This window comes from Lycorma delicatula, chromosome 1, assembly GCF_047948215.1.
Source record: "Lycorma delicatula isolate Av1 chromosome 1, ASM4794821v1, whole genome shotgun sequence".
Classification (NCBI taxonomy): domain Eukaryota; kingdom Metazoa; phylum Arthropoda; class Insecta; order Hemiptera; family Fulgoridae; genus Lycorma; species Lycorma delicatula.
In genome coordinates this window covers 261588421-261603740 of record NC_134455.1, presented here as the reverse complement: position 1 = coordinate 261603740, position 15320 = coordinate 261588421, and the positions used below count along the sequence as shown (strand labels likewise).

Sequence of the window (15320 nt, the reverse complement as noted above, 5' to 3'; positions counted from 1 at the left end):
ATTATAGTATTTAGATACGAGTGTGAATGTTTTTCTTTTCTATAATAATTAATAATATTAGCACAAAAACAGCTGTATATTTTAGCATAAGTTTTTTTTTTACATCAATTGTTATACTCATTACAATGAGCAAGTTGAACAAAGTGTTGTTAAACTTAGGTGATCTATAGGAAAAGTTGATTAATATGGTTTACAGCTTAAATTACACCTTTCAGTTTACAGTTTGGAACGGAGGAGGTGGTGTGGCGACTGGTAGCATCAGAAGGTGGGTATCTTTCCCCTATGAGGTTGGAATGCATGTAACATGCTCTTATGGTAGTATACATCAACTGCTTATAACAAAGTTAAGAACAGGATGCGACTAAAAATCAGATCTAGATTTTTATAACAATGAAAGCTTATTAGAGGCAATAAAATTGTGATAATTAGCACAAGTCTGTAACAACTGACATAAGAAGACATATAAAGTATCACAAAGTTATTTTATTGGAATGAAATACAACAATAAAAGAACATAAACACATTAATATTCGTATACAAAATCAAATAAACAAATTATAAGACAATTTTATAAAAAAAATATTTTGGTGGTAACAATTTACTGCAATTAAATGTGATATTATCACATGTTGAAAATTTGGCTTATGTAAGTGTATGAAAGAACAATTATCCCACATTTAAAAGCAGATTTTATAAAAAAATCATTATTCAAAAGTTTGTACGTTCAAATTAATGAAATGTTAGTTAATTCAGTAATGAAAGTTATTGCAAGGAGTAAAACACTATAATTATTAATTTAAGAAAATGCAATACCATGTAACAAAATAACTCAATATACTGCCTACAACTATAAAAAATAGATCAGTCTAAAGATATACTAACATTTTTTTATTTAGTATATATTAAGCAATACTTTGATTTAATCCGCAGCTGTCTTGAAAAGGAAATTTAAAGATTTAAATCTATCGGATAGATAACTGTATTAAAAATATATCATACAATCTTTTAATAATAAATTTATATCAATTTGATGTATGAATATCAAAGAAAAATATTAGATAGAGATAATGATCTCTAATATATTATTAAAAAATATAAATATGAATAAACAAACATGCACAAGATACTAAAATAAATGGCAGTAGTAAAAAACTATAAAATTTGTTAAATCAATGGTGGTTCCTTTAAAACAGACAATGTTCAGCAGCTGAACATTGTACGTACATACGGGTTTGTCATATTTTGGAGGGTTAAATTTGCTTTAATTTTTATTTAATTTATCTATTTTTGAGGCATTACTCAACCAACTTAATTTAAAGAAAGAATAAGTATTTAAAATCTTCAATTGAAAATAAGTTATCTTATGTAAGCTGCCATGGGAACTGTATGATTAAATGATGTCAAAACTTCTAACTCAGAAATAAAACAAAAAATTTGTCTGCAGAAATGCAAGTTATAATTTAAATGATAAAAGTAAACGGCTAAAATTTTTGTGTTGATGAATATTAGAGCTTTTAAAAAAAGACTTTCAGTGTGACTAAGCACTTTTTATTTATTTATAAACTACGTATAGATCAACTGTGGTAAAGTTTACTAATTATTAGGTTCACAAAGTTTTAAAAATGTGAAAAAAAAAATTAGCACATTAAAACTGAAGAAAGATAGTGTTTACATTATCAGAACAACAATTTTGATAAATGCTAGTCAAAATAGTACATTTACAAAAGAATAAATTTGGTAACTGTTAACTATTCCCCTCATGCTTCTAAATTCTTTGATATTGAAATATATTCTAAGAAATGATTTGATAATGATAAGGAAAGAGGTCTTGAGAGTCGAAAAGACATTGGACTGAATAGATTAACAGTATTAGAAAATAACCTGCTTTTTGCAAGTGTGAACGTCAATGCTGGAGGATCCTGTAATTCAGCTGGGTTTATAGCTTTGTCATGTTCATATGATCAGGCTTTTTCGTGCAGTGGATGGAGTTTATATTATCATAGTTTATTGTTTGATTGGAAGATGAATCCTTGCATAAGTTTTTATATGTATTGTGATTTACCAAAATCTAAGGAATGTCTGGATTGTGGAAATCAAAACACATTAATGGAAAAAAGGAAGGTGTTTTGTTGTCTCACAAGAAAAATGTTACAAAAAAGTATTATGAAACAATCTCACAAAATAAAAGTAATTGATTTTTCCATCATAATCTAATTAAAACAAACATGTGTGTTGATTTTTTGCCCAGTGTACCAAGATTTATTGTGTAACAAGATTGGCATACCTTCTTGTAAATGTGTATGCTGGAGTTCATACCTTCATGAAGTTTGTGTGTACATACTATTACAGGAGGCACCTTTAGTGATTGGTAGTTATAAGTAACGGTATAACTTATATTTTCAGAGAAAATATACGATCCAGTTGATGGTGACTAGATCTTTGGAAGTATTAAGCGTGACAGTAAGAATTGTTTCTTTGTTCCAGTTCCAACTTGGTCTTATAATTGTTTGAGATTCAAAAGTTATAACCACCTAATAGTTAATTACACTGTAAACTTGGACAATTTGGAGACTGGGGCTCATAAGCAAATGACAGAAAGAAAATAGCATGAGTAAATGAGCCTAGGTATGGTATTTGAAAGCATCGTTTAGTCGGCCACGTGGCCAAATTTGTTTCATTAACTCAACCCAGACTAAAAAACATGAACCCACACTCTGTTAAAAGCAATAGGACAGCAGCTATTTAATGATTTTCAGCACCAGCAGCAGCCAAACAGACTGCCTCTGTCAAAAAATTCTGAAGACGGCTTTTAAGGTTAAAACGTGAAGTTTCAGACTAAAATATTTTCTTTCTTTGTACTTAGTTTAGATTAATATACAATATCAAGGAGTTTAGAGGCAGGGGAAAATTGTAAACAATTACTAATTATTTTTCTGCAATAACAGAAAAATGACCAGATTATTACTTTTTAAACTACTGATTGTTATTTTTCCTTGCTAGCTGTCAATAAAAAAAGTAACCACAAATCGCATATGTCAATAAAATTCCTTTCTTTTTTTAGTAGAAAACATCCAGGAGATCCTTTAATTTCAAATAAATTACTAAATCAGTCTGCTAACACTTTGAAGGTGTCTGTTTGTAGTTTGTTATAAGGTTTCTTACAGCTTGGACTGATAATGGTACTAGAGTTTTCACCTGGTTTAGATATATCACTAGGTAACCAATCCCACACAATTGGTGTTTTTCCTTCCTTCATCAGTAATTCATTACATTTTAAAAAATGTCTGCAACCAAAAAATCCCTTTGCTGCAGACAAAGGTGAAGGATGAGCAGCTTTCAGTATATGATGTTTCTTCTAAAAAAAAAATTGAATTTATTTATAAAGTTACACAGGTGTCTCACAAAGAGATGGAAGGAGTTTCAGAATATATTTTACAAGCGAAAACAAAGAAAAAGATCATATAAAAATGGATCCAGAAATAATTTCTTAATTACAGAAACAGTTCTGCGACATATTTTATTCAGATTTTTAGGTAAAAAAATTCATGACACCATCAAATTTACTCTTAAATTTAGTTCAAAGAATTACAGAATGGCTTCATTTTACCCGTGGTGCAGAAATCAGACTGAAACTGTTTGCAAACTACAACTCAAAAATGAAACTTTCTGGCTCATCTACGATCAAATAAGATGATAAATAGTTTAATAATATTATTTAAATTTAATTATTTTAAAAATATTAAGAAACAATTTGTGTTTGCATTTGAAGAGTTTTGTAAATTTATTTATTTGCACTTGCAGAATGTGTCCTGAAATTCTTTTTGTTTCTTTGTGAGACATAATACATACACTAGAGTTAATTTAAAATACACTATCACAAGTCAGTGCAGACAGTTGATAAGTGATAGCAACTGTGAATCAGATCACATTGTGTAATAGCTTCAACAGATTTTTAGCATACTTTTTTCCAGATCAGGCTTGGTCTCTTCTGCGACAGAAGTAATAGCGTTTAAAATAACAAACAATCTGCCAATTTGTTGTGTGATTAAATATCTCCATGCATAATGTACTACAACCTTGGACAAAGGTAGGCTTTTTTTTAATGCTAAAGATCATTGATTAATCAAAAGAAGGGGTTTTAAAGGGCCATTTTGCAAAAATTCACAATGAACTGTGTGAAATTTGTAGATCAACTAATTGCATTTAGAATAACACATCAGGCATCAATAGGTGATTGTGCAGCAGCCTACTGTGATGACATCAACACCACTGATTCAAAGCTAATCAGTTCAGCTTCTTTATACAAATTTTCAGTCTCTTTTTTAATATACATTCATTTAATATATAATCCTTTATAAAGACATTAATTTGATTTTTAAACATATTTAATTACACTGTACTCATTATACGTATATTAAAATGCTGTATGCAGTTACTGGAGAAACAAATCAGAAAATATAAAAATTTAGAGTATTTCGTTTCATAAATTTTTTTTTTTGTGGGGACCACTTTCACATTATCATTTAAAATAGTAGTAAAATTACGTTAAAAATAAAATAATAAAAAAAAACGTAACCATTAGGATAAAATATGTAACATGAATAACAAAATAAAATTTATGGTTGATTATCATTAAATCTTTTTAATTATACTGATTTTTGTTAGAAGAAACTTCTTGGTTTGGTACATTCTTATCATTTCCTAGAATGTGCCAAATGTCCCTTGGTAATTTAAATTTGCATGTAAGGCCACATAACATATGCAGTCCACAAGGATGTGGTGCACAATCAAGTCACACTCGTATGCATAGTGATGTTTTTTTGCCAACATCAGGTATCCATGAGTAGCTCTGGAATTTCCTAATCACAATTGGCACAGGACCACTTCATCAGCGAATTTTTCTGCATAAGAATCCTATGGTAACATTGTATCTTTAATATGTCAAAGTTTATCTGTTGTAGTTGTCCAGTCATCTTGTTACCTTCTTTGAAATGCATGTTTAATGGAATTAATAATAGAATTGGTAATTGTAACTTGGTTGGTAAAAGACTGTTTACTACATGCATTTTTAGCAGCGGAATCTGCACATTCATTACCCAGTGGCTAGGGATCAAGCAGAAATTCACTTGTGCTGTGACAATTCAGCTCAGCGATTGTATTATGAATTTCAGTGAAGACAGGACGTCTTGAATACAAATCCTCTAAAGCTCGGAGTGCACTACACGGATCACTACAGATAAGGATATGACGATATTTTGATTAATTGATATTCAAAACTATAGAGGATATGAACAGGAATTGGTTGGGAAAATAGGTTTGTTAAAATCTAAAAGATACATTAAACGCCGGGTACAGTCACCCATTGGTGCTGTATTACGTGGATGGTTTTCATACTGTTGGAAATGAGGGTTTATGAGGATTGCATTAACTGAGAGTGATTTAGTTGTCCTTTAAGATAGGCAGAATAAGATGCTAGCAGCTGGTCTCACCTATCCCAAAGTGAAGCCTCACAGCAATCAACAAGGATATTTGCGACAGGGCTTGATCTAAACGCATCAGTAAACAAAGAAAAGAGTGGGTACACAGCATCCAGCATGGTATGATGTGCTGAAGAGTAGATGATACAACCATAAACCAAATGGGACCGAACTAAAGAATAATAAAAATGTAGCATACATGATTGGTCACCTCCCCATTTGGTGCTGCTAAGGAGTCGTAGTATATCTTGAATTTTTAAACATATTACCTTAACTGTTTTGTTTGACACACACAAAACAAAAGTTGAAAAGTAAACCTAGAAATTTAACTTTGGGAGCAACAGCAATTTGTTCTTTATTGAAGACTTGTGAAGTGAAAAAACTACACATTTTGTTTTCTCAGGTGAGAATGTGAAGCCAATGAATTTGGACCAATTTTCAAGGTGAAATATAGCACTTTAGTAACAGTGTCTTCTCAGCTGTGGCTATTAAATGAGTTAAGATATATAACAAAATCATCAACAAATAGAGAACATGAAACAGGTGATTTAGTTATGTTGTTGATGACTGTAGTAAACAAGGTAGCACTTAATACAATTCCATGAGGCATACCGTTCTCCAATGTGATGCAACAACACAAAATCTCCAACATGAACAAGAAAGTAATTTAAGAAACTCCTAATAAAAGCAAGCATATTGCCCATGACTCCTGATTCTTTAAAAATGTTTAGAATTACCTTGTCGCCAGGCTGTCAAACGTCCACCTGATGTCAAAGAAAATAATGACGAATTGTTGGCAGAACAGAAAAGCATTCTGGGTATCTGTTTCCAGTGATAACAGATGATCAATGGAAGATCACCCTTGGTGGAAACCACATTGTTCTGGCAATATCAAAATGCGTTTCTCTAAATACCAGGTAAGCATTTGGTTCACCATTCTCTCCATTACTTTACACAAAATAGTCATCAAGGAGATAGGTCAGTAGTCTGAAGAGCATGCTTTCTTTCTACCAAGTTTAAGTACAGGTATAAGAATAAGTTCTGACCAGATGGGTAATACGCAATAGGTGATGAACGGCCCTATTGGGAAGGTTTGAGAGCATACTGAAATGAATGTTGTCAGGTCCAGGGGAGTTGTCATGTGTTTTTTAACTCCTTACCGATTTTTGGTGAGATAACTTGTCATTAACTACCTTGATGAATTTTTGTCATCATCTCACATTTTTGCCGAAAAGTGCTTAAAATAAAATAATAATCATTAAGAATTGATCTGTTTTTTTGTCAAGTCTAGTTCCATTTTTACTCTAATTTAATGGTGAAGCACTAGCAGCATATGAGTTCTCTATTCTATATGTCTTGTTTCGTATCCTTCTGAACAGCTGTTACAATGCATTTGTTTTTATTGTTCCTTAAGTTGCGAATGTGTTAATTTTATTATTTCTTTGTGTTATTTATTGCTTTCATAATTTTACTATTATTTTAGTGTAATTTTCAGTCATATTTTTATTTCCAACTGTTTGTATTTGTGGATGTAACCGTATCTAAATAAGAAATAACAAATTGTTTACTATAATCTAAGTTTGGTAATTTTTACATGAAACAATCTTCATGTTATTATTTGAATTATTTACTAGTTTTAAAATATTACTTTTTACATTGCATGATAAGAAAAGCACATAAATAGGTCCTTAAATTAGTTTTTTTGTCGTTTTTCATTGCACAGACCAAAAATATGTAAAAAAAAGGCAAAATAATAAACTTTTGTGAAAAAAAAAAAGAAGTGACAATATGATTTTCTGCTAAAATAAAGAACTGTTAAGGGGTTAATGCTTGTGACAACTCATTGAATGTAAAGGGAGCATTTAATTCGCTTACTGAACCACCAATTTTTAATGCAATACTTCTATTTGAATCTTTTATCTCTGAAATTTGTAAGCTTATGATGAAGTTAGGGAAACTGAACGAAAAAAATCAGCTAGGTTAGTTGCAACTGTAGAATTACATAAGAGTTCTCCTTTTGAAAGGCCGAGGATAGACTTTGTGGAATCTGCAAATTGCATGAAGTTTTCTCCACACAGTAGATGTGGGATTTGTGCACGAGATGGTGTCTATGTAATTCCTCCATGACTTTCTCCTAGCATCTAATATGTGACGACATACTGCTCTATGATATAAATTTTCCGTTGTTTATTTGTAGGTCTAGGATCAAATGTACGCAGTACCTGCTGTTGTTTCCTAATCGTGTTTAGGCTCTACCAGGAAATGAAGAGATCAGGCCTTGGATTTCCTGATAATTGTGGAATGAATATACAAGCATTCTCAAGTACTAGGGAGGTAAAAGAGGTAAGTTGATGTACGACATCAGCACTATCATCACATTGTGATGGGAAGGCATTATGGTAACTGTTCCAATTCACTCTTTCAACAGTCCATCTTCGTAGTCTTTTGTTCACTATGTGGTTGGCACCAAAAGTATTGATAATTTGTTTAAGCTTGCTGCTGTTAAAGTCATGATAAACAGTCCAATTAAGCTGAGGTCAATGTTGGACAAAGTACAAGTAGATGACAAATGTGTATGATCAGTCATTCAGCAGACAGAGGTCCAAGTCTTGTCTCAATCTGTTTATATTTACTTGAGGGGAACAGATTGTTGAGTTCCCATGAAATGTGGTGGGCATTAAAGTCTCCTACTATTAACAATAGAGATGGGATTTGAATGAGGAGATTTTGTATATCTAGTGTATCAAACAGAGTTCGGTGAGAGGTATAGACTGCAAATGTGCAATTTGAATGGGGCAGAAATCTCTATTGCGACTGTAGCGAAGTGGGTAGCTAGTGGCATCCTTGTAGCTGATACCCTGCTCTGATGAAGATAGCAAACCCACTACTTTCTTTACTGTCTACAAGACAGTTTTATCTGTCACAAAGTTTTTTTGTTACGAAGCCATTACTTATACAAGAATATAAGTACTGGAGAAGTGTTTTTTGGACAGTTAATTTTTGGTGCCAGGTTCTGGAAGTTAATAAGTTTTCAAGAGGAAGGGTTCAAGAAACGTACGTGAAGTTTCATGAGATTTGGTGAACTGGAAAATTATTTATAAATATTTAAAATAATTTATAGGTTAAACATTGGTTATAGCTGTAAGATATACAGTTGAATATTTTCTAAGTCGATTGGCAGGACAATACAGGCCTGTCAATAGAAGTAAACAACAACTTAGAAAATATTTTGTTGTTTGCTGTAAGACAAGTGAAAAATTTTTTCCAAGTCAAACTGCTCAGTTATTAGGGAAACTTCAAACCTTAATAACTTTTGAACGGGTGCGTTTAGAACGAAATCCTTCCTACACGTCTGTTCGGCGACCCCTGCTGTACGGAACCCGGCAAGAAGACTCACTAGCAGACAGGTGAACATAATTGTGGAGAGAGCGGCACGCAAAATCTCCGACGCCAGAAGGTTGGATCCGGAGGTCCTCCAAGAAATAATCTCAAACGAAATTTCCAGCATACCGGAAACGGAGCATAGATACCACCCTGTGTACTGGTGGAACCAGGAGATCGCCGAACAAATAATCATACTTCAGCGAAATAAACGAGCGGCCCAAAGATTACGAGCTAGACAGGGATCTGAGGCTCAGATTGAACAAACTATGGAGGCATATAGGACGGCTCGGAAAACGTTGAACTACCTGATTAAGAACGCCAAGAGATCTAAGTGGAGGGAACTGTGTGGTGAGCTCGATGCTGACCCGTGGGGGCGAGCCTTCCCAATAGTAATGAAGCGTTTGGGGAGGCGAGTGCCTGCGCTGAATGAGGACGAAGCGGCGCGCCAGATGTCCGTACTTTTCCCACGGGAGGAGGAGATAAGACGGGAGGCATTCTTGTGCGAACGTGGCAGGTTCGCACAGGATGAGGTGATTGCCGCAATTAACAAGTTAAATAGCAAGAAGAGTCCGGGCCCAGATGGAGTTCCGGCAGCGGTCATTAAAGGCCTGGCTAGAATAGTACCGTGGGAGATGACGGACATTTTGAGTTATGGGCTGCAACACCGCACTTTCCCTCAATGCTGGAAGGTGGCCAAAACGGATTTTCTTCCCAAACCGAATACAAACCCAGGCGTTTGCGAGTACCGTCCTATCAGCCTCATAAATAATATGGGTAAGGCTGCTGAGAGACTTCTTGCTACCAGGATCCAAGAGGAGCTGGACCTAAACGGAAGCCTACATTTGGAGCAATATGGATTCCGTAAGGGCCGTTCGACACTGGATGCGATAAACAGGGTGGTTAGCTGGGCGGCGGAGGTACGGAGCGGTACTTGGAGGACCAGAAGGATCCCATTGATGGTCCAGTTAGATATCAAAAATGCGTTTGGCTCGGTACCGTGGACGGCCATTGTAGCGGCGCTCAGAGAAATGAATGTTAGTGACCACTTGCTAACCCAGGTTGACTGCTACCTGTCTGATAGATGGACGGAGGTTCGCACTTTGGAGGGGGTGGTGAGATTTCCGGTCTTCGGTGGAGTTCCGCAGGGGTCTGTGTTAGGCCCCTTGCTATGGAACATCTTTTACGACCGGGTGCTCCGGTTGCCTTATCCGGAAGGAGTCAGCGTAGTCACTTACGCTGACGACATTGCACTATTGGTGGAAGATAAGGAAATTGGTGATGCAGAGGATAAATTGCAGAGGTGTAATTTATTATGATGGTGCAATTATGATGCAGAGGATGAAGTTCTATCGGCGACCCGCCGATAGAACTTCAGATCAAGAGCAGGAAAGCGAGAGCGGAAAAGTGTAGTAGAGCTGAGACCGAGGCGATGACCCGACAGTGGTGGAAGGAAATATGGGCAGAGACTAACGCTGCGGCCTGGACCAGAAGGTTAATAAGTGATTTGGACGCATGGCTGGATCGCCAACATGACACAGATGATGTCGGGTCATGGATGTTTTGGTTACTATTTAAAAAGATTCGGCAAGAGAGACACACCCAACTGCGACTACGGCCAGGAGGTGGACGACGCAGAGCATACGATGTTCGAATGCCGAAGATGGGCACAATACAGACAATTCATAGCAGTCAATAACCTGAACGCGAATAACATAGTAGAGTGGTCGCTAAGGAGGGGGCAGAACTGGAACGTTTTTAACAATTTCGCCGGTACGGTTCTTCGCACTAAGGAAGAGGTGGCGCGACGAAGGAATCGTTAGGTTCAATCGTAAATAGGGATAGGTGGACAGCCCCGTCTCTGAGAGCCTGTATGCCCTGGCGTGCAGGTTTCGGTGAGGGGACGGGGAGATTTCGGGGGGATAAAATTAAAAGACCGAGACCCGGTTTCTGTCGGCCGGGATGGGGAACGGCATAGCCGGGCTTTGCCCTCGTCGGCGGGAATGAGGCAGGCAAGAAAAATCTAGTACCGGGGCGGTTGACCTGCCGTGCCGGGTGTAAAACCGGTGGGCGGGAAGACCGCCTTAGAGTCAAAAGACACGTCTCTGGGCCGAGTATACTTAATTGGATGTCCGGCCCAGGGATGTAGGAAAAAAAAGAAATAGTCTCTGAGAGTTACTGCATCTTGTTATAGAAGGTGCATTTCCTGGAAGCACAGTACTAAAGGTTCTTGTGCATGTACAATAATACCTTATCTTCAATCCGGTAATGAAGACCTTGAACATTCCACTGGATGTTCATAAAAGAAGGTAACTATAGGTTTTATATATTTATATATATAGAGAGAGAGAGAGAAAGAGAGATACAGAATTACTGATATATAAAAATTATTTATAGGCGATTCTGATTTTCTGTTGCAAATAACACCGTGTGCAGATTACTTGTTGAATATTATCAGATTATTCTTTTTTATGTTTATAACTTTTAGAAAGTGCTTTGCTCGTTGACCACCTTGACAGTGGTGGGTATTTGGAAACCTTGGGAAGCCAGAGATAACATACCAGGCATCGTTTTTTTTAAAGATCCCTTCGAAGGGATCTTGGTAGTTTGCTGTGAAGGTGGTGCCATGGGAATTTTATTTGGCAGAGTAGCAATTAATAAAAAGGTTTTTGATAAACCAGTCTGTTTTTCCACTAATAATACTCTTCTTGCCTGAAATAGTTGCTGTGAGCAAAGGAACATAATCTGACGTCTGAACAAGCTGTTTTAATTCACTGCACATTCCACACAGTTTATTACCTGCAATTGCTAGGGCTTGGCTTGATGTGTACCCAGCACCCTCCAACATCTCATTCCCTTGCAGGCCATGCCAATGCTCGCCGTCTCACCTTTGACACTGAAAACATCGCCACGGTTAGGGATGAATGGTTATACTCTGACAGGTATCCTACTTTAACTTTCTCTGGTGCCATGGGAAGGATGATTATTAAAATATGGGAGGGAGTAAGTTCTTTCATCACAATGACGTTTCATTATTCTCTTCTCCTCCATAACTTCTTGGGGACGAAGCTCTTTGACAATTTCACTAATGCCCATCTCTAGCAGATTTTGGCAAAACATTAATCGACTAGTATTCAGGATTTTATGACATACCACACTTATATATTTATACTGCCCAAATTGGTTAGACGTAAGTGCGATCAACTCTCTTACTCTTACTCCCTACTAAAACTCTCTTATCAGTACTGATATATCTCTTCTTTTTTTTTTTGGGGGGGGGGGGAACTTCTTGAATCAGTTACTACCTCATTTATCAGGAAAGGCGAGACCTTATGAATGGAACCACTTTTCTGATTATTCCGTAGAATTACAAGTCTGATGTTTGCATAGTGCAGGTATGATTTGTCACTACTTAAATTATTATTAACCTTGGGACAATTATCGTCATCAAACAAAGCTGACTGAGGTCTTTTCACAAGAGTAATATTGATGGTTTTTTAAGGTGGACCACCAACCATCATAGAGTTTTTCTGTAGCATAATAATTTTGGTCCGAGAACTGGGGAAACACAAGACCACCTCTGTAGGGCCAACGAGTACAGAAGCTACAGCTAAGTACAACTGGGTTTACCCAGGTGCCCAGAAGACAACCCACCGAGTTGGTCTAGTGGTTCCCAAATCAGCTGATTTGGAAGTCGAGAGTTCCAGCGTTCAAGTCCTAGTAAAGCCAGTTATTTTTACACGGACTTGAATACTAGATCGTGGATACCGGTGTTCTTTGGTGGTTGGGTTTCAATTAACCACACCTCTCAGGAATGGTCGAACTGAGAATGTACAAGACTACACTTCATTTACACTCATACATATCATGCTCTGAAGAATTATCTAAATGGTAGTTACCGGAGGCTAAACAGGAAAAAAAAGAAAGAAAGGTGCCCAGAGGACATCGTTCAAGATTCACTACACGAGAAGTTTCCACCTTGGGTTACAGTTGCATTTTGTAAGGTATCGCAACACCACAGAGGGTAAGTGTAATATGTTGTAATTTGTGTAGTGTGTATGCATAATGAAAAGTGCTCTGGAACTGAGTGCAGTGAAAAGCTACATAGGCTAGGGCCATGGAGACTCCAACTCCTAAAGTCTTAAAGAAGATTCTCCATCAGGGATAAGGTAATAACCTTCTTTAAAGCCAGTGGGTAAATTTTATAAGCAGACTGAATTTAATTCTAAAACAGTTTGAATATATTCTGATTACTTTTTGCACTACGATAAATAAGATTGAAATAAAGGTGTTGTAATTTCTATATTAATAATTCCGTAACATGTTTTGTCATCACAGCAGCATCTTGACAAAGATACAGTTAAATAGTTGAAAGTTTTTCTAGGTAGTGCCACAGAGAATTTAATTAAAATTCTTTAATGCAATGACAAAAGTAATTTGACATTAGATTTCTACTTACCTTATGCTGTAAATGTGATAAACCAATTTTAAAAGAAAATCTATCGGACAAAAACATAAAGAATTACTTTCTAACAAATTAGACATTCCTTGTTTGGATGAACCATATTTAAAACAAGCATAAAAAATAATTTTTCCGTATATCAGCAGCACTGAATCTTAAAAAAAGAAAGTTTAAAAACTGGACTCACTAAGATTTATCAGAGATGTGGATTTCAACATATATATAAAAAAAAGAATTATATGCAGGTGATTCATGTAGTGTTACTGATGTTTTCAGAGTTCATTCTACTAGCAGAATTAGTGAAAAAAGTTCATACAAACATGGATCTGGAAACATTCCACCCTGATTCCTGGATAAAGAGTGAAATAAAACCATACTGAATTTCTAAAAACTTCAGGTAAAACTTGATGGTTTCTTATGGTTTTTGGAAAAATTGTATGAAACAGGTTCCAGAACTATACTTCCAGTAGTTTTCATAATATCCAATATAGAAAAGGAAAATCTGTTGCCTAAAAACACGTTTTTCTACGTTTGTAATACAAAAGCTTTGTTAAATGACAAAGATATGTGTAACATTTATTATAAAAACTTGTAGAGAATTTAATTCTGAGAAAATAAATGTAAAATAGCTCAGTAAAAAAAATACAAGCTTAACAAGTTTGATTTTATTACTAAAACTTTTAAATGTTTCAACAAAAGAAAATGAAGTTAACATACAATTGATAGAATGTTAAAAAGAAAAAATGTAATTGATACAAAAATAATGTAATAGGTTTTCAAAAATATGTCCTACTTCAATACATCTGGTTGCATGCTTTTGGATTGCTACATTGCACTCCACAGTTCTGCATGACTATCCTTAATTTGCGTGGTGGCAACTGTATTACAAGCAACACTCTTCACGTGTATGAACTTTTCTCTGGTAAACAATACTTTTCATACAACCCCACACGCATAAATCTGACTTAGATCAGGTGATCTTGGTGGCCTGCCAAGGCCAATCCATGGCTCTAGAAATTGCATATTGAAGTATACTGATACAGCATGTGAGAAGTGGGGCGGTACACATTTGCGCTGAAAGTATATGCAGTATCTTGATACTAGTGGAACATCTAGTTCCTTAAGTAATTCCAAGTAAATGTTGGAATTTAGACACCCTGGGAGAATAAATGGTCCAATTAGCTGATTGTGAACTAGACCACACCACACATTGATGATAAATCGATGTTGAAAATTATGTTCCTGTCATGTGTGGATTGACTTCTGCCCAGGTGCATTCATTCTGAAGGTTATTGATACCATCCCGAGTAAACTGAGCTTTATCAGTAAATAAAATGCACCAGTATATCCATGGTTTGTATTCAAACAGTTGCAAAGAAAGAAGAGGGTCTCTTGGTTGAAGATTTTGTACTCATTGATTATGGTAAGTAAATAGCTTGTTATGATGTGTCCTCCACCAAGGTTCCCACTGAATTCTAAGATTTGTTTTTCCTGACTTTTATTGACCAATTTAGTAAAAATTTCCAGTCTCATAATGTTATGCTATTGCTGTTTACTCCACAAAATGTATACATATTTTATTTTTCAAAGCCTCCACCATCAACGTAGCTTCCCAACTTGAGGCTTTTTTTACTATTAGTCATTTATAAAATTTATTTTTAATGATTTTTTTTTTACAATATACATTTAAAATTAGGCTATTTTTTTGTGATGATTGTTTGAGTAAATTACTTTGCAAAGTACATAAAAAAAAAGAACAATATTTAATAAGTTTCTGATTAAATAAAAAATATAAACATAAAAATGAACATCGTAGTAACTAAAACTAACACAGATAAGAAATAAAAACTAACATTATGCAATTTTTTAAATAATTAGCTTGCACCTAAGATTGCTAAAAAATTTCACATAAACTAGCCTTCATTATTAATATATGTTGATCACAACTTAAAGGAAACCTAAAATCACTGCAACTAAAAGTAATACAGAAAAGAAAACTA

General features: G+C 35.2%; 1 protein-coding gene across 2 annotated transcripts in view; it reads right to left on the bottom strand.

Moving 5' to 3' along the window:
* Nucleotides 1-607: 607 nt before the first annotated feature.
* The window catches only part of LOC142330989 (uracil-DNA glycosylase-like), a 33251-nt gene continuing 18538 nt past the window's right edge, over nucleotides 608-15320 (bottom strand). For both annotated transcript variants that reach the window (XM_075376519.1, XM_075376510.1), the window contains one exon: nucleotides 608-3355. In XM_075376519.1, coding sequence (XP_075232634.1) covers nucleotides 3107-3355 — 249 coding nt within the window. In that variant the 3' untranslated portion in view covers nucleotides 608-3106. The remainder of the gene's footprint in view (nucleotides 3356-15320) is intronic.